Source organism: Armigeres subalbatus, chromosome 3 (genome assembly GCF_024139115.2).
Source record: "Armigeres subalbatus isolate Guangzhou_Male chromosome 3, GZ_Asu_2, whole genome shotgun sequence".
In the NCBI taxonomy this organism is placed as follows: domain Eukaryota; kingdom Metazoa; phylum Arthropoda; class Insecta; order Diptera; family Culicidae; genus Armigeres; species Armigeres subalbatus.
Window position 1 is genome coordinate 393,519,083 of NC_085141.1, and position 24,955 is coordinate 393,544,037.

Consider the following 24,955-nt stretch of genomic DNA (forward strand, 5'->3'; position numbering starts at 1 on the left):
CTGAAGATGCTCACGCACAATTTCCAATTAGATTACGCTTCATCGCGATAGGTTATATGATTAGCATGGTGCTGAACTACAGAAGTGGAATCTCTACCGAGAAAGCCCATTGGACGACACGTTCTTGTAGGGCTTTACATCTCCACGGATGGAGGATTAACCACCCACCCATCAGAACCACAACGACAAGACAATAATTATGTCTCGATGCGAACGTCGAGCACATGTCAAGCCTTAAAAGGCTGTGAATTCTATTGTTGGGACGGCTTTATTCAATGAAGCATAAAAATACGCTTTTAGTGGCAATTTTTTTTTAATTTATTGTATTTTGTTTTATTTTGTAATTATTTTGTCTTGATAATTTTGTCATTCACCGTCTTTCCATAGTGATAATTTTGATACTTTTTTTTTTAAATTCATTCTTACCTTGACGTCATATTATTTGCTCCTGTTGAACGATCTGCGGTCGATTTCGATTTTTTGTTTCACTCAAGTGAAACAAGCAACCAGAAGAACAAGCCACAAACCACAAACCGATTATCGCTACTTGTTCGGTACATGTCATCTCAAACTGGAAATATTGTCATCTAAAGCAAACGTATACCTCGGGTGGTCAACCGAACTTTCTGTTCCACGCAGCCTTTACTTTTTTTGACTCTCTCTCTAATTGACATTTTATTCATCAAAATGATTCTATTGCATGGAATATTTAGATACATAGCATCCGGTAATTGGACCTTACATACTACCAACTAGAATATTGCTAACGAGAATTTTGGTACGGCAAGTTTCAACTCCAAGTGTCCCCTTGTCAGCGTGCAGTCGGGATGGTGCTGAATGTGATTTGTGCAAACATGAGAGTGCGAGGGACAAGATGGAGCGAAACCGCCAAATTGACCGCAGGTTTTAGTGCTTCTTTGTCTTTAGGTTTGCTTTTGTGTGATTATCATTACGACGGCAGCTGCCAGCACTCCCAGCACGAGCAGCGAACCTTCGAAAATTGCGAGGAAGTTTCTCACGGCGTCCAACAGCCATTTCAGTGGAAGATTTATGGCTTCCGGCGGAGTGGCCGTCGTAGGTATGCCGATGTCTTTGAGTTTTGTTTCTAGAAACCCGTCGTTGAGGGTGTACGCTGGGAAGTAATCACTGACTCGTTCCCGGGTCCAGAAGGTTGTACTGTTGCCTTCGAACCATGATGTAAAACTAAAGTGATAAAGAGAAGCTCGGATAAACTTCGGTGGCTTGGCAGGAACGTGATCTTCGTCGAACAGTTTGAGAACCGCTGGTTCATTTTGAAGAAGTCGTTGCACTAATGGGTAAAGCCATTTATTTGTGTTCGGTTTGGAATTTGAGGCATCGTAGAATTTAAAATCGAAACGAGGGAAATAGACCCAGGCATACGGCATGGAACCTTCGTGATTCCATGGTTTGTATTCGAAGCCGTACTCGTGCCAAGGACCCGTGAGATCGTCGGAGTACTCCAAAATTATTTCGAGTCGTTTCGGTCGCATTTTAATTAGATGTTGTCCATACTGGTTAACTACTAGCAAATTATGTAGGCCCTGGTAAGGTTTTGTGAAGATCGATGAACTGATTGCAGTGGATTGTGTCAGCTGGAAGTGAGGAACGATTGATGTGAGTAAAACAATGAACGCTGCCAGTGTCGGTAGGAAGAGCTGCCAGTTCTCTGTCATCTTGCGGATTCCTTCGGCCTGTAGGTGTAGAACAACAATTAAATATAAGAAAATTATTTATAGCGAATTTGAGACGGATTAGTACTATCACAAATTTTATTCAGGAGCAGCGGAGTGTAGGTGAAACTTTGGTCAATTTTTAGTTGACTTTAGCGAAAAATACTTTTGTTTTAGAACCGTGTTGTTAAAATTTGTACGTTATTTGTAAGAAATGTAAAAATTCACAGAAAATTACTAATTTTTTAAGCTTAAATACGATTTGTGTGGAACGAGAAATAAACAACAACTTGCGCCCATTTTTCTTTAAGTTTTGTCACTTACACCCCTTTGCGTTTAAACCCTTCAATTGCAATTTTACAATTACGGTGTTCACCTCAACAGTAAGATCATCTACAGGGTCTCATACGTGACTCGACGAAACGAGACACTGAAGACTGCCTTAGAATTGAGATCGAAAACGTATCTGTAAATTTACAATCAAGAGATAGAATCAAATGTAACAGTAGTATCAATTGAATAATATTCGGATTAGTAATCTAAATAAACTTACAACTGTAGTAACACCTGCCTGTTTATTCACAATCTTCAGAAACTTTTGCACCATCAAGCTCAACACCAACAGTGGTGCCATTCGCAGCATCATCTGCATCATGTTCAAATACTGTGATCGGTTGAAAAGCAACTTGAAAGCGAGTTCTCCATTTTTGTAACCAACTCCAAACACAATCCACGTTCCAACAACCATCAGAATTGAGATCAATTTCACCGTTAAAGCTCCGGTTCTATCCTCCTTTCGTGCCTCCTTTTTAACTGGCGTTCTAGCTAGTTCACGATCATCAACTAGTGTCAGCAATAGTGTCATTACGATCAAACTCAAGAATCCATAATTTCCGCTTCCAATGATGTTCAAATGTAGAAACAGTTGCCACCAGAGCGCGAACATCCGAACTTTCTGATTCGGCGCAAAGAAAAGCCAAGAGCACACCAGCTCACTCAAATAAACATAGATCGTACTCAGTCTGTGGAGCCCATCAGGTTGCTGATACGTGTACCAACTGTAAGAAGTTGGTAATGGCATCGTTTCGTAATGCCGCTTCAGACCGGTCAAGTCCCACCAGAGAGGGCATCCACTTGCCAGCTTCACCGATCCGGAAGCAAACACGAACCTAAACAGCAGCCACTTCATCAACAGCAGGGCGAGGTCTTCAATTGAGCTCCGTGGATCACTCAGTTTCGATGGCGCCAAGAGAATGCAAAGGAAGCCAACTTCCAAAAGCAGCTCATCCGACTGCTGTCTGAAGCATTGCGAGATCTGAACCAGGGAGAAGTACAGAGACCACATGGCGATGAAGCTTTGCAAGCGGCAAAAGTCGCTGAAGACTAAGCCAAGAAAAGCGACTACACAACCAGCCAAACAGAAGAGGTCTATTCCGGATTGACTGTCTAGTCCCAAAAGTGGGACGAGACGGAGCAGGTTGAATCGTTCCTGGAGGGTGCCATTGGCGAGGACGCGGTTGGCCGGCAGAATGCCTGAGTTGCTGTACAGACCTGTGAATGAAAATAAAACATAACAAAAGGAAAGGAATGATAGAATACAACGAAAATAGAATATGACATAATAGGGGAAGCGTGGGCAATATGTCCTAGCTAAGCAAATACTGCTTTGATGTCTTAGTTGTAACGGTTTTTATGAGTATTTTTACACGCAAGAAATTTGACCAATTAATTGTATGTGCCAGTACTCATACTTTGCTGAAATATCAATTCTCATCAATTTCATGTGATTCTCATGATCATCATTCTTACCGCACTTACCCTGTATTTGAACAAGGCATAGATTGAATGATCTTATAAATGCTTCTAACAATTCACCCACCAACGGATCTGAGTATCAAATCAATGAGACTATAGACGTATACGTGCGGAAAAATGGCGCTCGAGAAAAAATCTGTGGTCAAAGCCAGCAAGTGATTTGTTGCCGACTTTTTTGCTCGAGATCTTTTCATGCTGAACTGGTAAGTATCTTCGATATTAATTTGTTGGGAACAATTTGAATAATAGGTGCTACATTCGAAAAATTTATGAACAGGTGCCGGCTTCGCATCCGCCGAAATAAAACTTGCGTGGAATTTCCGTAACAAGTGAAGCATCGTCAACACATCCAATTGAATGGAAATAAAATGGATTTTCAACGCGCAGAAATCATTCGTCAGGATTACGTTTACCGCCGAGTATTGTCCGCAGCACCTTACGCTCAAACACTCCGAGAGCTCTCCGATCAGCCTCCTTTAACGTCCATGTTTCATGGCCGTATAATGCCACCGGAAGAATCAGAGTAGTATACAGCGCGAGTTTTGTTTTCGTTTGCAGACTAAAGGACTTAAGCTGGTTACGAAGACCGTAATAAGCCCTATTTGCAGCTGCAATACGCCTTTTCACCTCGCGGGTAACATCATTATCGCACGTCACTAATGTTCCAAGATACACAAATTCTTCTACCACTTCAAATTTTTCACCATCCAGCACCATTTCGCTACCACCACCACTAATGAACCAACGTTGATTGCCAGCGACCATGTACTTCGTTTTGCTGGTATTGATCGTGAGTCCAATCCTCGCTGTCTCCCTCTTGAAAGGCACAAAAGCCTCTTCCACAGCACGGCGATCAATTCCGATAATATCGATATCGTCCGCAAATCCCAGGAGCATATGCGATTTTGTGATAATGGTACCGCTTCTTTGCACACCAGCTCCCCTAATCGCTCCCTCCAGCGCTATACTAAACAGTAGATTCGAGAGTGCATCACCCTGCTTTAATCCAACTAAGGTAACAAATGACGTCGATATTTCATCCGCAACCCTTACACTTGATTTCGATCCGTCCAACGTTATACGAATCAGCCGTATCAGTTTCGCCGGAAAACCATGTTCAAGCATAATTTGCCATAATTCATTCCGTTTCACTGAATCGTACGCCGCCTTGAAATCAATAAACAGATGATGTGTCTGCAAGTTGTACTCCCGGAATTTATCAAGGATTTGACTCAGGGTAAACATTTGATCCGTCGTTGATCGGCCCTCACGAAAACCTGCTTGGTATTCGCCGACTAAGGACTCTTCAAGCGGTCTCCATCTGTTGAACAGAATACGGGACATAATTTTGTACGCTGAATTAAGGAGGGTTATTCCTCGGTAATTGGCGCACTCCAGTCTGTGCCTTTTCTTAAGGAGAGGGAAAATGAGGCCGTCCAACCAGCCAGCAGGCATTTCCTCGTCTTCCCATATTTTCAACATAATATGGTGCAGAACTTCATAAAGCTGCTCACTACCATGTTTGAGAAGTTCAGCCGGGAGCTGGTCCTTCCCCGCAGCCTTTTTGTTTTTCAGCTCTTTGACAGCTTTTTTAACCTCATCTAGTGTAGGTGACTCCACAGCTTGTCCATCGTCGCTAATATTTATTCTGTTCACCGATGCACCGTCGCTTCCTCCATTCAACAAAGTCTTGAAGTGTTGCTTCCACCTGGCAGCCACTTCATTTTTATCTGTCAGCAAATTCCCTTGTTGGTCGTTGCACATGACGGGAGATGACGCTGTCTTTCTCCGCACGCCATTGGCAGACTCATAAAACCTCCGCATATCGTTCTGCTCCATTTTTTCCTGCGCCTCACTAATAACTTGTTCTTCGTACTCTTTTTTCTTCCTGCGGCGGGTTCTTTTTTCGGCTGCTCTTGCTTCCTTGTACCGATCTCTATTCGATCGGGTACCCGACACCAACATCCGGCTTCTTGCAACGTTCTTCTCGTCTGTCACTCTCTGACACTCCACATCGAACCAACCCGTCCTGGGTCGCCTCTGTGCAGTGCCTACCACTTCTCGTGCTGTTGTGCTCACCGCTCCATGGATCGACTCCCATAGATCGTTGATGTTGTCGCTAACGTTGATTGCATTTATCCGTTCGTCGAGCTTCTGGCGGTACTCAGCCGATACTCCTTCCGCCGACAAACACTGGATATTGTAACGCATCGTTTGCTGTGATCTTCCGTTCGATACAGTTGACAACCGTGATCGAATTTTACTGACAACGAGGTAGTGATCAGCGTCAATGCTCGGACCTCTGAATGTCCGCACATCGATAACATCCGAGAAATGGCGCTCATCCACCAGAACAGGGTCTATCTGGTTGCAAGTTTCACCATTTGGGTGTCTCCAGGTGTGCTTTCGGATGTTCTTTCGTGCAAAGTAGGTGCTACTGATGGCCATCCCTTTGCCAGCTGCAAAATTTACTAGCCGTAGGCCGTTGTCACCCTACCGATTATGGGACGGAAAAAGTCCTCTCTACCGACCTGAGCGTTAGCGTCTCCGATAACAATTTTCACGTCATGCTTTGGGCACTCTCCATAGGCTTTATCAAGACATTCATAAAACGTGTCCTTCACGTCGTCGAATTTATCGTTTGTCGGTGCGTAAACGTTGATTAGGTTGTAATTGAAGAATTTGCCCCGTATCCTCAACACACAGATTCGTTCGCTAATGGGTTTCCACCGCATCACTCGCTTCATCTGCTTGCCCATCACTACGAAACCAACTCCATGCTCTGCTTTTTCACCGCCGCTGTGATAGATGTTATACTTGAATGCAGTATTGGTCGTGGGGTCCACGGTTCGGAATTCACGTTCTCCGGATCTAGGCCATCGGACTTCTTGAATAGCAGCCACGTTCACTCCAACCTTCTGCAGTTCACGAGCTAGAAGGCTCACTCGTCCAGGTTCATTTAGGGTCCTGACATCCCAGGTACCGAGTTTCCAATCATAGTCCTTATTTCGTTGCCGGGTCGGTTGCCAAAATTAACGTTCTCTTTTTCTTCTATCTCCATTTTTCGTGGTATTTGAGAGGCTTCAGTAAGCTACCTTACCGAGGTCGCGTTACCTACATCGCGATGATGGGGCTGCGGCTGCCACCTTAGGTATAGCTGACGCAATACAGCATTTCGTTAATCAGCAGCTGGGTACCAGGCAGACGCTGTTCGAGCCGCACCTCCTGGTGAACAGACGCTCGAGGCGTACCTTCTCACTCTAGCTGATGTCAGAAGGACAACAGTGCCCAGGCTGCACTACCAGCTACCAGCTTCCACAACCCTTAGCTGGCAGTCTTTTGTCATCGGACGACCCGTGGAAGCGTGAGATAGGGACTTGTGGAGACTAGAGCTCTGTTGAGCGCTCCTTCCTTGATGTCAACCCACCAATTTGCAGCCCAAGGTATATAAAGGGCTGGATATTGTTAAGCTTATACAACATGGCAGACTGCGGTGGGCTGGTCACGTTGTTCGTATGCCGGAAGAACGCCAAGCGAAGATAATATTTAGTAGGGAACCCGGAAGAGGCCGCAGGCTTCGTGGGAGGCCGCGTACACGATGGCTTTTTGCAGTTGAAGAGGACCTGAGGGCGCTCAATGTTCAGGGCGACTGGAAGCGATTGGTCCAGGATCGAGTCCAGTGGAGAAGCATACTCCATTCGGCGTAGGTTCAAGTAAGTGTTACGTCCATTTGTCTGTGACACGAATATACAGTTCAACCCTTTTTTTATTCCTTTATTTATTTAGTAGGCACTCTGTGTTACTTAACCGCTACTGTGCCGATATCTACTGTGGTATTCTGCAGCCAGAATCCACATAGAATCTATTTTTAGATTTTTCCATTATTCATTGTTGTTGTGGTTGCTGGTCCATCTCGTCGTGAGTCCATTGTGTTCGTTTTGTCCATGTCGTGTATCCAATGATCTTTGCATTGTCCGGTTGCCATTTATCCAGGTAACGTTGGAGGAATGCCTCCGAGAAGAACAAGTTGTCAGTCGTCTTCAGGCAGCCCTGGCGGTGAGGCGTGCACCCCAATACGCCACAGCATAGGCTGCGTATCCGGCGACTGACGAGGGTTTTTGTGGAGGGGCTGGGAATTCAACCCATTAATGACCATTAGTATTTTATCCAGCATCAAACAGGCAAGCCAAAAAGTGACCAAATTCCGTTGGTTTTGTAGAATCTGACAAAAATCGATACTTTGCCGAAAATTGGTCCCATTCCCCATTGAAGGCTCAGAAAAAATATTTTTCTTTTCTATCTATGTTTTTATGATGAATACCACTTGGGCTGCAATAAATCCAGGATTCATAATTTTGGCCAACAATACCTCCTTTTTTCCTATTGTGCAGTCAATTAAAAAAGAGGTGGATGCTAGTGTGTAGTTATTGGTGCTCTGCATCCCCACAAAATCGCAGAAAGGAAGTTTTATTTATTGGGTAGGGTAGATAAACTAAAGAATAGATGAAGGATTCACCAAGGAAAGTAATATAGTCCATGCCACATTTTTTTAATATGAACGAGCCTGAAATTTAACCCATGACCTACTGCTTGTAAGGCAGAAGCGGTAGTCACTAGACCACCGAACTCGTCAAAGAAGTGGTGATATTCTGATGCTGGATAATCTTAGGGATCAACGAACCACGCGTCACCGAATCAGCATACTCGATGCCCGCTTTTCCACACTTTTTGTCCTGTCCAGCAAATCTCCTGCAGCGCCACGACGTCGAAGTTGCGGGTATGTAATTCATCGTAGATCATCTTGTCGCAACCTGCGAAATCTAGTGACTTGCAGTTCCATGTTCCAAGCTTCCAATCGTGATACTTTATTCGTCGCCAAGGTCTTTGCCAATTATATCGAGTCGCATTATCTCTTATATTGTTCGTAATTATTGGTTTTCCAGGCGGCTTATTGGGTCTGCGCAAACCTCCTGTCTCGTCGGAGGACCGTCATGTCAGGGCTGTTTAGCGTCCCACCTAACACCAGGACTTGGGCTTAGAACTCAGAACAAAATGCAATCAAATTCATCGTCACGGAAACATGGTCGCCCAATGCTTAAGTCACTGTGTGTGGCCAAGCGACAACCAGATGGCGGTAGTGTGTTGAGTTGAGTGTTGAGTGAGACGTCTGTTTCTCTGTGATGTTGCAGTTACTGCATATATCCATCAATACTAATCATTTTCTACCCCTTCATTATTTCGATAACAATAAGCGAAAACAAGTTTTATTTTCGATATGAGGATGTTTTAAACAATCAGTATAGTCAAAAGCCATCTAGTGGAAAATATGTGAACTAATATTTCTCCATGCAACAAATTTTAGTTTTTTTTTTCTTCAGTCTATCGGAACGCGGTAAGAAAAGAAGAATTTTTTGGAAAGAGAAAGAGAATTTAGAAATCTCTATTTATGAAGAAATTTTTATTTTTTTTTTTAATATTCGGATTTTGGCTGCAGGTTACCATTTTCGCATTCTTATATCATGAGGCTAACACGATGATACTTTTATGGTCAGGAAAATTTCCTAGACCGGCACCGGAAATCGAACCCAGCCACCCTCAGCATGGTCTTACTTTGTAGCCGCGCGTCTTACCACACGGCTAAGGAGGGCCTCATTATTATATAATTATCAGCAATCAAATTTAATTCACTAAAATTTATCTACATAGAACTATTTTTTTTATCTTGGTAATTGATTGAATGAGGAACAACTCAGCACAATTCAGCACACAAAAAATGAGATCACAAATATTTGATTTTGATCTTCATCGACTATTATCTCAGTAAACAAACAAAAAAAAACAATGTAGAACTTTACCGGAATTATAGTTTAAGAAGACGTTTTTTGGAACACCTACTTTTAAATTATTGTCCTAGAGTTTATCTGGACAATCATTTTGGAGTGTGTGGAAGAGGAGGTACGGAAAATAGTGGCATTCTTGCAACATGCCCTACCCATCGACAGATTTTCCGTTTATAATCGCTAAAACAATTGTTTAAACAATACATATGGAACAAAACAATATAAAAGCAACACTAAATGATATCGAAGCATAAGCAAAGCCTGAAGGAGCGTGAGAGTAAATCGACGGTTTCTCCTCTAAGAAAAATATTTTTTCAAGTTTGCAATAATTTTTGCAAAAATCGTATATTTTTACAAAATCTATTGCTAAATTTAACCAAATAAAACATCCAACGGATGTAGTGATGTTTTTACTATAAGTTGCTGTAGTTTTAAAATCAAACTGCTTCCTCCATTCAGCTGGAGACCGCTTTTTCTCCCCGGTGGGTGGATTTTTTCTGGGGGATAGAACGAACACGTGGCTGTTTTTCTTGTCGATGTCTGGAGGGTGGTAATTTGAACGTTAAATATCTATTAAAATAGTTACACCGTCACAGTTGCATTCAGAATTCAAAAAATGTTAAATCAATGTTAGACTTCTTGTGAAATTGTAATAAATGTAGAAAATTCTGTTGGTATATAAAGTTATTTAACTTTTCAATTTTAATAAACATTCTGCAATAATTGTGGTCAACAAATGATTTATCACCTCCTATTTTTCAGTATATGTATTGTTTACGTAGTCAATAATACACTATTAAGCAAGCCGTCCAACTCAGTCACATATACCTATCAGTAGGTCGTTTGGAGCGGATACTGATATTCATCATTTACAATTCATGTCGGTCGCAAATATTCATCCATCCGAGAAGAGTGCCAACTGGAGCGTTTCTTCTGAATGTCACATTATAAACCCGCAGAGATCGATTATTGTGTACCCATACAACGGCATCAATAAACTCAGGAAGCAAGATACCCGTTCCACCTGACCGGCAGATGAATTCTCTGGAACGGAAGCATGGATCAGGTGACTATTAGCTGTACTCCTAGCAGTAATTATTTTAACAGACACATGTTAACGAGAACAAATGCCATACGGATCCGATGCGAGTTCTCGGTGAGCTTTGCATTCTACTTTCCTGGCAGTAACTAAGCAGTTCAAGTTCATCGGAATTACCTACAATCAGCTTTACGTATTTGTAAGAATTCAATTGCCATCAGATAGAATACATGAATAACGTAATCAAAGTAATTGGCAATCTTCAATGTCTGAAACAGCTAATAGGGTAAGACGGTATAATGCGCCCCACCTGGCCAAAACGCCCCCCTTTGATTTCTAGGAAACTATAACTAATTAAGGGTCAAAAACAGTTGGTACCTATAAGTATTTGTAAACGCATCATACTATGTAAATGTGGAAGTATTTTTGTATTACACAATGAAAATAATAGCAAAATACAAAAAGTTACAGTATTGATGTAACTTTTCATGTTTGTTTGCTCAATATTCTGGAGCGACTCTGGCATACTGTCCGCAAAACTTGCACTGGAACACTCAGTTGGGCAACAAAATTACTTTTCTCAGTGGTTAATATGATATAAAATTGCTTCTATCTTCAAAAATGTTACGATTTTCGAAAACATGTTTCACTGCCCAAAACGCCCCAGTGTAGGCGAGCCTGCAGCAGTTGCTTCCAAATTGTATGGAAAATATTGAAATGTAATTCACACCTGCTTGAATGGACCTATGTTTGTTTTTAATGTCAAGCGCATAAGGATTTGTAGCCTTTTTATTATGGGATTGATAAAATACTAATGAAGGGCAATTAAACGTCTTTGGTTAAGGTGGGGCGTATTGCCCAGGCACTTATTAAATTTGATTTTTTCACGACTTTTTAAAAAAGCTTTATTACGTGTTAACTAAAATATTTTTATATGAATACTCACGGGCAACGCATTTGCGACTTCCTGGACTACCAAATAACACAAAGTTTGCATAAATTGCGTAGAAAAGTAAAAAGTTAACAAGGAGTTGCCTTAGGGGGGCATATTATACCGTCTTACCCTATCATCCTTTTCTCTGTGATGTGTCCAGCGTGACGTTACGAGTCGACTTACCACTGTGAGTATCTTCAGCAACGAAATTAACTAGAATGGAAAAAATCATAAGGGTTGTGTACAAAACACGACCGCCCGACGTAAACTACGTAAAACAGTTTGGTGAAATGAAGAATCTAGTGCCAGTGCAAGAATACATGTTTGCAGCAGCTCTCTACAATACGCGCTCGTTATTCTGCTACGAACGGCAACATAATTCTGCTACGACGTCGTACTTTGAACGAATTCGTCTCGCCTCAATCTTCCTATGTTTAAAATGGTGTCCATGAGAAGAATCGATTAATTCCCAATAATGTATATTTCGAATCACTAACGACCACACGACCCACGCCATAGGCTAGAATAACAAAACCAAATAAGAATCTTGAAAGAATTAAACTTGACTGCCACTGAAGCCATCCATGCGAATACATATTTATAGCATTTCCCTCCGACGCGCGCTCGTGATTCTGCTACGGACGCCAGGCAACTTTATGGCGTCTCCAAGCGGTTAATTTGCACTTTGAAAATAGTTTGCCTCGCCTCAATCTTCCTTTGTATAGAATGGAAGCCCTGAGAAGAACCGATTTTTCCAATATCCCATATGTATTTGGAATAAAATTTGCTCAGCAACTCCGCCGATGCTTAGAGATGTCGTAAAATCTCGATTAATCGATTAGTAACTAATCACAACAAATACTCGATTAATCGAAGTAATCGATTATTTGCGACATCTCTACCGATGCTGGGACCGCTCTCCGCGATATTTCAAATGAAATGCCACGCGCGCGGGGAAAGCAGATTTCTTATAATCAATAAAGATGGCCCATTAGTACCGCCTCTTTGTTGTCCGCAAGGAATGTAAAATAACAACATTGCCAATGACAACGACATTATCCTCTCTTGTAAATGTTGGGACAAACTCAACTCGCAATAAGCGTTTGTCCCAAACTGCAACAGAATAGGACAATTATCGCCTGCCACGCATTTTGAGAAGTAGTCGGTTTCCGATGATGTTTTTGGTTAAATTAGTATCAATTATCATAGATTAGACATAAACTTAACCATCTGTTGACATGATTTGCGTTTTACTTCTAAAATAAACAAGTTATCGCAGTTTGAAAAGTTCACAACAATTACCTCTCCATGTTTGTTGCAAATAAAATGGAACGCAACAATGTCTTTATCCTCTGCAGATGGGGACAAAGAGTTATCGCTATTCTCTTTTGTCGTTTGTTTTTTGCATTTTTCAGCGACAATTACATTCCTTGGTTGTCCGGTATGACTGCAAATATTGTGTAACCGTCACACACTCACCAAAGGGGCGTGGCTACAGGTTCAACTTTATTGATTACAAGAAAGCAGCTCTTCCGCGCGCGCGAGTCATTTCGTTCGAGTGTCGCGGATAGCAGACCGTGGTACCACCTTCGGCATCGGCGGAGCTCCTACCGGAAATTTTATTCACGGCGATGGTGTGGGTCGCGCGGTCGTCGTCATTAACATTAGCAGCACTCAGTTTAAATTTTCTTCTATGATGTAGGAGGAATGACGGCTTTGGCAGGTTTTGTTCTATTGTTTTCAAGGGGTTCTGAGGTTTGTTGACCAAATTTTATGAAATTTATGTTTAGAAAAAGAATGTTTAGGCCAAATTTGAGCATAATTATTTACAGAAAACCCCCTGACAATAATAGAACAAAACCTGCCAAAGCCGTAATTTCCCCTACTAACGATTGGCTACCATCAATGAAAGTAGCTCTTCTGTCACAACTTGAGGCGAGATTAATTTTGATCAAAGTAGAACTTAATTGCTTGGAGATGGCAGATTGTTTTCCGTCGGTAGTAGAATCACGAGAGCACGATTCAGAGAAAGACTTATAATTTTGGTAGATAGTCATCCATGCGAAAACATTTTTGCAGCTTCTCCGTTTGACGCGCGCTCGTGATTCTACATACATACAGAAAACATACGATGATTCAACTCATCCATGAGTTTTTAGGTGCTGAAATGCCACGCGCGCGCGGGGGAGCAGTTTTCTTATAATCAATAAAGATGGCTCATTAGTCCCGCCTCTTTGTTGTCCGGTATGACTGCAAATATTGTGTAACCGTCACACACCCCCCAAAGGGGCGTGGCTAAAGGTTCAACTTAATTAAGTACAAGAAAGCAGCTCTTCCGCGCGCGCGAGCCATTTCGTTCGAGATGTCGCGGAGAGCAGACCGTGGTACCACCTTCGGCATCGGCGGAGCTCCTACCGGAAATTTTATTCCCGGCGATGGTGTGGGTCGCGCGGTCATCGTCATTAACATTAGCAGCGCTCAGTTTAAATTTTCTTGTATGATGTAGGAGGAATGACGGCTTCGGCAGGTTTTGTTCTATTATTTTCGGTGGGAGGGGGGGGGACGGTTTGTTGACCAAATTTTATGAAATTTGGCCACAATATTCTTTGATATGCTATGATATGATATGATATTTGATATGAAGTACTAACGATCGGCTACCATCAATGAAAGTGGGCGTCCACAAATTACGTAACGCTTAGAGGGGGGAGGGGGGTTGGGCGAAGTGTGACGACCCATACATAATTTTTAGATGCTTCATACAAAAAGTGTGACATAGGGGGGAGGGGGCGTTGAAAATGCCCAATTTTTGCGTTACGTAATTAAAGGATCTTCCCTTAAGGTGACTCGGGGAGGCACTGCACACCGTGTTATTTTTCATATCTTTTGTCTCTTTCTAACATCACCTCGTAATTTTGGAGTGGCGTATTTCGGTTTTCAGTTGTTTGATGTAACTGTAAATGTATCAGCATGTAGATTGCGAGTAAGCACTCGCCGGTGATACTTTTTCAAAATCATATTTTCGTTGGTAAAAAAATTAAGCATTAATGATAATCAATAGTATCAATAGAATTGGCGAATTGCTGAAGGGTTTCCGAATCGATTGATAAGCAAATGTCGAAAATAAGATAAAGACGCTATCAGCGTTTGAAATCTATCCTAATTTTTGTGACAGTCTCGAATTTGGAAATTTCCGTTTTAAACCCTGTAGCTGAGTCTTCCCCTTAGACGAAGTTTACGTCAAAAAATCTGTAGCAAACATCATTACTGAGGCCATACATTTTTTTTCAGTCATAATGCCAATCAATTGTTTGCAAGGTCTCCTTCCGATACTTGCTTGGGATTCAACTACCGACGTTAGCGTTGCGCTTTGAATAAAGTTCATCACGGAACCGATTTCTTTTTCAATCAACAGGAAAAATACAAAATTAGTCTCACGGAAAATTTCATGTTGTGCCGACAACATCCAAATCGTTGAAAACGCCACATTAGTGAATAAATTGCAGTAGCAATGACAGCCTATGCACGGACCGGCACTAATGCTATGATTCTGCTACCGATGCCAAACAATTATGCTTTGTTCTAAGAAGAAAGTTCGTCTAATATCAACATTCTCAATCACTAATATCATACAACTCCGAATTACGCTAGAAAATTTCACCGAAGAATTTTCCAGTTCCTAACTGTTGCACTTTTGGAAAATTATTTCAACTTAACCTTCCTCCCAAATATAATGATGGTCCTGAAAAGAACCGATTGATTGCCACTTATGTGCCTTATCAGCAGCAACTGGGCTGCGCGACCGCCATCCGATGATTCGGCTCAACGAACGCCGTCGATTGCCAGATCCGCCGAAGATGGGACACGGATTAAAATGATGTGCTGCTGCTTCCACGACCGCCACCACCACCGACCGAAAAAATTTCATCCGCACCACCACACCGCTGAGACAGCCGTGGTCACTGGGACCGCTTCTGGATGCCCTGGTCCGCTTGCCGTGACATCCAGAATGAAAATGACGCGCGCACGCGAAACACGGGGAAACGAAGCAGTGGATCAAAAGGCCCGTACCTTACTGCAATCTGATGTCCGTGTTGGGGATTTATGAACGGAATTGAATTTTTCACCCGGTTTGGAAAGAAACAACATTTTCAATAGTTTAACGTTGAAAATCAATAGTATCAATAGAATTGGCAAATTGCTGGAGAGTTTCTGAATCGATTGATAAGCAAATGTCGAAAATCCATCGAAAGATAAAGACGCTATTAGCGTTTGAAATCTATCCTAATTTCGTGACGGTCTCGAATTTGGAAATTTCGGTTTTACACCCTGTATCTGAGTCTTCCCCTTAGACGTAGTTTACGTCAAAAATATGCTGTCCTGAAAACTATTCACTTCAAAATTATACCGTGATGCTCGGGGAGGAATAAAAAACAATGCATAATCGTAGACCTGCTGATGAAGCCTATATGATGCATTATAAGGGACAAAAACTACATGCTTTTCATTCAGTACAACGTTTTCAAACATATATTTTGAAATTTGCGAATAATAGCGCAATCCTATCAAAATTGCATTTACCTTTCTTCGGAATTATTGTATAGACCGTTCCGCTAATTATAAATATATTAAGAAATAGCCGGCAATTGGAATGGCGCTTGATATTTTTTCATGAAAATGTCGATTCCTCTTTTAGATTACATCATACTCTTTCACTTGATATATTTGTTCCGATTTTTGTTTTGCTGAATGTTAAGAAAGTATGAAGGTTCGATTTTCGACCAAAATTTTTTGTTTGTACAAAATGGGTTATTTTTTTAGTAAATTACCTAGAGAAAAACAGTTAACAGTTATATTAAATCAATATATTGTTAATTGTCGACTGGAATTGAAGTTGCTTATGGATGTGGCTTCCTCAGTCTTCGGATAATCAAAACGGCTAGATTTTGAAATTACCCGACGTTTCGGCCGAATGTAATTGGCCTTTTTCAAGGGAAATTATTTGTCAACCGTTTTTCGTTCGCGAATTAATGCCTGTTTCATGTTTTGGGCTTCTTGTATGCTACAATTATACACATTAAAAAAAAAACATTAATTATGATGATATACGAAAAACATTACAACACTGTACGATACTAAACGATACAGGAAATAGCCGTTGTTGTGCAAAATCCTCAAAACAATGGCAAGTGAAAATTCATTGAACATGACAAATATTCGAAACATTCTCGAATACTCGATGCTATATGAAAGTAAATAAAATCTTGGACCATATGTAGCCATAAAAAGTAGATTACTTGAAAAAAATTGAATTATTCAATAAACAAAGTGTATTTATTATTATCGGAACGGTCTATAAATAGCGCTAGCTTATACTGCTAGACCTCTTCCAGTCGCAATTCAACTCTTGGGACCATGGAAATCATGGTAGCAGAGCACCATCAAGTTTTGTAACTTCCAGCTTTCATCTAATTGTTTCTCGAGGCTGCTTAAATAATCAATTTCGTTTCAGAATCCTAAAAATATAGAAAATAACGAAGTAACTGTAGACGAACAATTTAATTTTTTTTCTCCTTCTCCCCTAATTTCTGAAAAGCCGAAAAGCTTTTTTTTCTATATTAGAAAATGTTATGAACGGGAAGGGTCTCGAGTCTAGTGAGTCACTGAAGACGATCTTATTGTTCGTCAGTGGACGAGCAAGTGCCAGTGTTGTGAAATACTCTAAATCTTAAATCCCATGGATGATTTAACTGGAGCTTGAGTTGAAACACGCAGGACTCAGTTCAATCATTTTGCATTTTGTCGTGACATGTGGTATTGTGGTCTAGCAGATGAAAACACCTTTGAAAATAAGATTTAATGTTAAGCAATCATCTGTACAATAACAATAGATCTGGCCAAAATAGAATTAAAAGTTGGTCGAATCGTTACTGTACTTATACGAAAATATTCCTTTTGCAATTACGGATCATAGTACCTGGCTTTACACCTCTTGCAAAAGTGATAAAACAGCCTACTTTTCCAAACCAATGAAAGGAGTTTGTCGAGCTACGCAATGTGGCACGATCATGGGCGTAGCCAGGATTTCGAGCAGGGGGGGGGCAACTTTTTGGGTTTTCTAATTCGTAGTTTTATAGTGGTTTTATGAAAACACATGAATATTAGTGCTTGGCACTATTTCCTTCTAAGTTCCAAAAACTTTGAAACGAAATCCACAACCAACAGTAAAGGCTGGATTACAATAGCACGTTGCGCTGGGCGTTGAAGTCAGCGTTTTGTACTAGAACGCAGCGCTAATAAACGTGACGCATTCATGCCCACAATGCAACGTTCGCGTTGTGCGTTTATTAAACAACAATAATGATATTTGAATTTCTAAACAAATCCGCTCTGAAATAATATTTATTATAAAATAGGCAGAAAAAAACAATATGCAAGCTTCCTCCAGGAACTCCTTCGACAATTGCTCCAGTGATTCTATCCGAAGTTCTATCAGGAATTCTTTAGGAATGCCTCCAGCAACTTCTTCGGCAATGGAATTTCACCATTAATTTCGCCGGGAATTAATCCAAAAATTTTACCATTATTTACTCCAAAAAAAAATTTCCACGAGCTCCTTTATAAGCTCTGCAGGAATTCTTCCGATAATTCTTCGTGCTGTTTCTCATAAAAATTTCTGAAAAATTGCATCGTTAAGTTCCTAAGAATATTCCGCGGAAATTCCGCAGAACTGCCAGTAAACATTCCTGAGAATTCCGCAAAAATCTTCGAATTTCTTGTGTAAATTCCATAATTTTTTCCCTGAAAGTTTCAAATAATTTCTTGTGAAAATTTCAAAGAATTTCTCCTGGAATTCCACCGAACATAGAGAAATATACAGAAATTATATCGAAAATGAAATTTTCGGAGGAATTCCTAGATTAATTCCCAAAGTAATCCTGAAAGAATTTCGGTGAAAACATCAAGATTTGCACATCAAGATTTGCAAGACAATTTAACAATAAAATACGACTTAGTGAACTCCTTGTTAAAGGTACAATATATGTAACCGAAACGTCGGATAAAAACGTAAAACCCGTTTTTGAGCATAAGAAGACTGAAATATTATTATTATCTTTATTTGGGAAGTTTTCAGTCCAAGGCTGGCTCACCTCGAATCCAGGAATTCCCTGTGAAGTTCCTGGAGGAGTTCCCGGAGGTACTCAGACAAGCACTTCCGGAGGAATTCCCACAAGGAAGTCCTGAAATAATTCTTGGAGAAGTTCCTGAAGGAATTTCCGGAGAAATACCAGAAGTAATTCCCGGATAAAATACCAGGAGGAATTAATGCCGAAATTCCCAGATGAAATCCTGACAGTATTCCCAGATGAATTGCGGATGAAATTACTGGATGCATTCCCGGGCGTTTGGTTTGAAGAAATTCCTGGAAGAACTCAATGGAAGATGTCCTGGAGGAACTCTCAAATTAATTTCCGAATGAAATTCTGGAGTATATTCCGAGTGAAGTCCGGAAAGAATTCTAGAACAATTCTGCGAAAAAATTCCCGGAGTAGTTCCTGAGGGAATTCCAGGAGAAGTACCTGAAGGAATTTCCGGAAAAATACCTGGAAGAATTTCCGGGGAAATACTTGGACGAAGTCCTGGAGAAATTCTCAAAGAAATTTGTAGAGCCATTCTTGAAGGATATTCTGAAGTAATTGGGAAAAGAATTCTAGAATGAAATCCTAGAAGATTTCGCTATTAAGTTTATGGCGGTTTTATCTCGGAGGAATTTAAGGAAGAGCACCTGGAGAAATGCCTGAAGAAGTTCCTTGAAGAATTTCCGAAGGAATGTCTTATAGATTTACAAGTGAAATTATGGAATGAAATCGGAGAATTTCTGTCATAAATTTTTGAAGAAACTTCTGGTGGAATTTCGGGAGGAAATTCCTTATGTATTCTTGAAGGAACTCTCGAGGAGATTTTGCTGGAAGAATAGCCGAAGAAATGTCTAGAAGAAAACTTAGAAAGAAGTAAAAAATCTTCAAGGAATTTCTAGATGAAAAAGGGTTTCTAGATAAAAAGGAATTACAATTACATGAGAAGGATTTTCGAACGATTTTCAAAAGGAATTTGTGGATAACTTCCCGGAGGAATTAAGAAGTTCCCATGGGAGCTTCTAGAAGGATTTTAAGGAGAATTTATGACCCCGAAATGTTTCGAGTTGTTTTGAACTTTCATATGTATTATGTATACCCTAATAAGTTTTTGGGAATCTTTTGAATTTCAATCACCTATTTCTGAATATGATTAGATTGTAAAGTGCACATGTTAAGGGAATTCATTCCAGTCCCCGTTCAATCTTATCATCATTTAGGGGGGGCGACGAACCCCCCCCCCCCTGCCCCCCTCTGGCTACGCCCTTGCCACGATAACATGGAATCCGATGGTTTTCTGCAGCAACATGATTTATTGCTCAAAATATTTTTCTCCTGATTTATTAGCAAGAATGATCATGAAAAGTAAATAAGACTGAAAAAAATTGTTCAGATTTATCATATTATATTCTATTTCTAGTCATTGCAAAAAATGGAGTGTGCAACCCGTTGCAAAACTCGATTTTTTTTTAGCACTCGTAGTATTTTATCAAACTCGGCAAACATTGACTAACTGACTGTTTTAGACGACACGGCAGGAGTGAACTGTTGAATTTCAGGAAATAACACACTCTCATCGAAACAAGATTTGGTAGACGTGGACGAAAACATTTTTAGGCACATAGGTAATTAACCACCATTTTTTAGAAAATGTTCGCACAAACTTGTTTGTACATACCTAGATGCCTTTGCTATACAAAATCCAGATGGTGTGGCTGCTTTCCACGCGTTGGAGCTGGCAACGTCGATTCGGAAATCTGCATGGCTTGTGATTTATTGCCTTCAACATTAGGTTATTTACTGATTACCATGCGTCTCCATAGTTTTTAACAGAGGAACTACAAACGTTTTGAAAAGTGAGCAATGAATCTGAAATTCTCATCTCGCTATACACTTTTCTGTTGAGAGCATCTCAATTCTCTCTCCAATCACGAATTTCTCAACCAAAGCAGATAAAAACAAAAACATCTGCTGCAACCAACCCACGCACACACGCGAAGCAGTACCTGCAGTGACTGACACAAGCGACATCTCAAACCGGGTGCAATAAATCGATATTTAACTTTCGTAACTTAAAAACCATTACCAAAAATTGTGATCTTACCTTCGGCTTGGGCGTAGAAGCTTAGAAATGCCACCAGATAGACGCCGCACATTGCTCGCAGTATAAGATTCCGCACCAGCGGTGGGTATTGCACTTCAGCCGGCTTCGAATCATGACCTTCATCATTTCTTCGCTCTGTATCACTTGCACCTGATAGGGGCTTCATTGTTTGGTTTTTAAAAGCTCCCTCACGCACTCCGATGCACTACTAGTTGCCCTTATCTTCACCGAATTGGGTCAGTTCAAATGGCTTCAATTCAACTGGACAGGTAAATATTTATACGAAATTTGTATTTCGTTGTGTTTCGTTAGCATAGAATGCAAAATGAAAACAAAATACCTACAACGAGATGCTTTCTCTGGCCACGAATTCCTGCTCAGCCGTTTGGTGAGAGAGTTTGTAAATCACAGCAGGCTATTTTCTCACTTTTTAACCGGCGTACAACACTGCTGTTAGTCCAATTTTTTTTTAGCTCAATAGAATTGTTTCAGGACACAAAATGCTAAGCACGTCCAAACCGAATCTCCACAAAACGAAGAATGAGCCATATGAGATCAATAGCGCCCTTGATTTACCAGATCTACCCACTGGTTCCGGTGCAATAGGCGGGATACCTGTTGTTCCGTTGTAATTGGATATAGTATTTGCAATCTACAAATCTGCTCACTTGTAGGTAATCTATCCAAGCTGTGAACATAAGTCTACTTGCAAGCGGCGTCGAATGTTGGAATTTGTCAATATAGTAAACGCAAATCTAGAATCCGGTCTGTTTTCACAGGTTTATTAGCAGCCTATCTCACTCGACAAAAGTCTACCACGTAAAAAGTTACGAAACTCACTTCAGTGAGAAGAATGTGCATGTTATCTAATCGCAACCTGATACCCACTATAACCGTCATGGTTTGGTGGTACGATGATAATGATATTTGTTTTCGGGAATGGTTGTGGAACATGAAAAAAACAACTTCTGGCTCTATTCAGAGGAAGCCCTTTGAATTCTATGATTCATTCATGCCCTAACGTCGCGCTACGCTATTATTAATATTGGAAGAAAATTACATCATGTAAGTTTCTTGAATACTTATTACAGCCTTCTTTTCTTCTTGTATTATCACAGCATTGTCCAAGTGGCACATTTCATCTTGCTTACTAATCCCTTTCACAAATATGCTACGGTATGTTTATGCTAAGCAACATTTTTGAATTCGTATAACATGACGCAAGCACGAACTTACTATATATGCTAAGGCTGCCGTAATCTAGCACTGCCGCGAATACGCTAAACCTCAATAGATCCGTTTACCATTTCTTATTTAGAAAGACATCACTTTTGCAGGAATGAGTGAGAATGGTGGGAAGTAGCGCTCGGTTCCGCCGACTTTCAGGCGTGTATACTTTTCTGCCACCTTGTTAAATAACCAAAATAAAAACTCCCCCTAAAAAGTTAGCAAATTGCCAATGAAGAAATCAGGTTATAAGCAATAGATAAATATAAAGTTTCCACAAATAGTGTTTCCATCAACAATTAGGAATGTTCAACAAAACACATTAAATAAGCACCTTTGATAGCAAAAATTGCAGTTACAAAAGTTTGATAGAAAACCAAAATGTTCCACTGAAAAAAAAAACAAAATTTCCATAAATAAATCAATTTTAGCAATAATCAAAAACAAAATCAAATAAGTCGAGTCAAGTACGAGACACTGAAGACAGCTTTACTGTTGAGGTCAAAATACGTATCTGTCAAGATACAATTAAGTGGTGGAATTCAATGGGATTGTATTAACTCGTCTTATGACAAGGGAAAATCAAATAATTAAAAACTTTCCACGAAAAAAATCAATAATGAGCAATTAAAAATATGAAAATTTCCATAAAGAAATATCAAAAAAAGCATTAAATCTGAGCATTATTTCTATTTTGTTTATTGAAAATTAAATCAACTTTATTACTTTTTGTATTTTTTATGGATATTTTCTAATGTTTTCATTGCTCTTTATTGTTTGTTTGTTTGTTTATTATTCACATCAACAGGCATAATGTTGCCCCAATGATGGTACTAATTTAAACATTAAAGTACATTACATTGTGTTTGAAAATAATCAACAATCTAGACAAGTTAAAATTATAACAGAAAACAAAATTGGTATCTAGAAGGCAATAAATTTGAACATCAATAGAAAGGCTACAAACTATTTTTAACATGAAATCTACATAGGTCTCCAGGATGTGCACGAAAACCGATGAAATTCTCTGCATCGTATTCCTCTTGGCCAGATACTTGGATTCATTGCCATATTTCGGTATTTGCGATTCAAATCCACTTTAAATGAAACATATTCCATTGTTGCTGAGTCTTTCCATCGAGGTACGAGTCTTTTGATGGGCACAAATTCAGAAACATTTAGTTTCTGACGCACTAAAGCATTTACCTCATCATCTGTGACATCAGGTGCTATATTGGTCATGAACAAACTGAAATTGGCACATTCCTGAGAAGAATCGATGGACGTGTTTTGCGGTATTTTTGATGAAAACGATGTATTGATCGCTCCGTTTTCGGCTTTTGGCAGCACGTTCTCAAAGGAAATTTTATCTCCAGTTGTAAGTTTCATCAAAACATCATTAATTTTACCAACTTCCTTTTTCAAATGTTCGATCTCATCTCGTGGAGTCTCTACAGGATTCGCGTTTTTAATAGCATTCCGAAATTTAATATTCTTCAGCAGATCACGGCAGCAATCGCATATCCACAAAATATTTGTATGCATACAAGCTTCCACCTTGTCGTACGAAAGGCCAACACAGTCGGCGTGAAACCGATTACTGTTTTCACAAAAACCTCCACATTGAACGACTGTGGCGTTGAGCGCGATCGGTCTTTCGCATTTTTCGCAGACTGTAGACATCATATACGGGTCGAAGTGAAGCGGTGTGGGGAGTGCAGCAGATGTAATAGTTGAAGCGTGGGAAACAATATATACGAACGGCAGCGCTACTAATGAAGATCTGTCTATTGCGTACAATACAGTGCACTGTTTGTTCAATGCCACGGGAATCCAAAACTTTTTTTATTAAATGAACGGATGTAGACTGAATCTTCGAATGTTACAGTACAGCAAAATGTTGACTTCACAGGACCGAATCAAATACAGCACAATTTAACAAAATATAAAACGTATTTCATCTACTAAATCAACGAGATTCGCGACTACAGTGAGAAGACACAACTTTATTGATAATTCAGAGGAAAATTTTAAATTTTTTATGGAAAAAAATAATTTTGTTGAAAATTTTGTTATTGGTTATGCTGAATTATTTATAGGTATTTTTGTTTGGTTTTTTTTTGGAACATTTTGATTTCTTTATGGAAATCTTTTCAAATCAAATCTTTGCAATTTTTGCTTTTAAAAGCGCCTATTTATTTTTATTTTGTGGAAGATTTCTAACTGTTTATGGAAATTTTGCATTATTGGTGGAAACTTTATATTTATTGATTGCTTATACCCTGATTAATTATTGAAAATTTCCTAATTTTTTATGGAAAATTCCGAATTCTATTTTGAAGTTTTATTTTGCTGCCTTTTATATATTTGACCGACAATGTCCACATCATCCGCGAAACAAACAACTAGATACATATATTGAAGATCCCTCTCTGCATGATACCGCAATATTGAACAACAAGCACGAAAGTCCAATACCTTGTTGTCATCTCTGGAGATGTGGAGTGTTCGCCTGAAGTCTTTGCACAGTTTGCTCACCATCCATCTTTGCTTGTCCGATAGTTTCCCAGCAAAGCTGACATCCACGCCGTATATAGCCCCACCTAGAACTAAATTAGCCCCCTCCTAGAATTTTTACCGCTTTGCATGAATATTGTACTTATCTAGCTCTCTGATCATATAATGGCGTAGCTGCCAGGAATCAGTTCTCTTCATTCACATCTCTCTCTCTACGAAACTTTGAATCTATTTTAACAAATTTCAAACAAACTTCGAACAATTGTTATATCTTACAATATCTTACGATATCTTACGATACGATAACGGATCTTACATTCCGTTAAACACAAAAATAGTACGCTCCCTTGATTCTCCAGCGCCAGATATCATTACTTTAGGAAATTGGAGTAGGAACATTGGTTCCATGCTGATGCAATGCTGATTGAATAAATAATAGAAGCAACAGACTAAGAAAACAAATACAACTTCTAAAATTTTGATTGGATAAAGAAAGTTCTAGTGGCATACTGAACTGTCTGTATGGTCTTAATATTGACACAGCATAAAATGTTGGGCAAATTGTTTAAGGGTCACAGGATGCTTACATCCAACCGGCGGTTGTTAGATTTTCTAACAAATCTGTATAATAATCTACCAAAACCTGTATAAG

General features: G+C 39.9%; 2 protein-coding genes across 5 annotated transcripts; both read right to left on the reverse strand.

The window, feature by feature from the left end:
* Window positions 1-623: 623 nt before the first annotated feature.
* LOC134226802 (lipase maturation factor 2-like) lies at window positions 624-21,342 on the reverse strand. 4 transcript variants are annotated; one of them, XM_062707790.1, is made up of 4 exons: window positions 20,904-21,339; window positions 20,560-20,820; window positions 2,245-3,242; window positions 624-1,712 (listed from the first exon to the last, which is right to left on the reverse strand). In XM_062707790.1, the coding sequence occupies exons 2-4, from the start codon at window positions 20,723-20,725 to the stop codon at window positions 924-926; spliced, it is 1,953 nt and encodes a 650-aa protein (XP_062563774.1). In that variant the 5' UTR covers window positions 20,726-20,820; window positions 20,904-21,339; the 3' UTR covers window positions 624-923. The 4 variants fall into 4 exon arrangements, with proteins under 4 accessions (XP_062563774.1, XP_062563775.1, XP_062563776.1 ...); XM_062707791.1 differs by having other exon boundaries at window positions 20,900-21,339; XM_062707792.1 differs by having other exon boundaries at window positions 2,263-3,242; window positions 20,560-21,342.
* On the reverse strand, window positions 21,115-23,524 carry LOC134222993 (uncharacterized). Its single transcript, XM_062702132.1, has 2 exons — window positions 22,993-23,524; window positions 21,115-21,174 (listed from the first exon to the last, which is right to left on the reverse strand). Exons 1-2 carry the CDS (start codon window positions 23,470-23,472, stop codon window positions 21,115-21,117), a joined length of 540 nt encoding a protein of 179 aa, XP_062558116.1. The 5' UTR covers window positions 23,473-23,524.
* Window positions 23,525-24,955: the final 1,431 nt, after the last annotated feature.

Coding starts and splice junctions, on each gene's coding strand:
- LOC134222993 (XM_062702132.1), bottom strand. CDS start 23,472: ATGATGTCTACAGTCTGCGAAAAATGCGAAAGACCGATCGCGCTCAAC. Junction 21,175..22,992: donor CTGATGTCACAGATGATGAG/GTAAATGCTTTA, acceptor ACGGAACAACAG/GTATCCCGCCTATTGCACCG.
- LOC134226802 (XM_062707790.1), bottom strand. CDS start 20,725: ATGAAGCCCCTATCAGGTGCAAGTGATACAGAGCGAAGAAATGATGAA. Junction 3,243..20,559: donor CTTCTACGCCCAAGCCGAAG/GTAAGATCACAA, acceptor TTTCATTCACAG/GTCTGTACAGCAACTCAGGC. Junction 1,713..2,244: donor AGGCAGGTGTTACTACAGTT/GTAAGTTTATTT, acceptor CTACACCTACAG/GCCGAAGGAATCCGCAAGAT.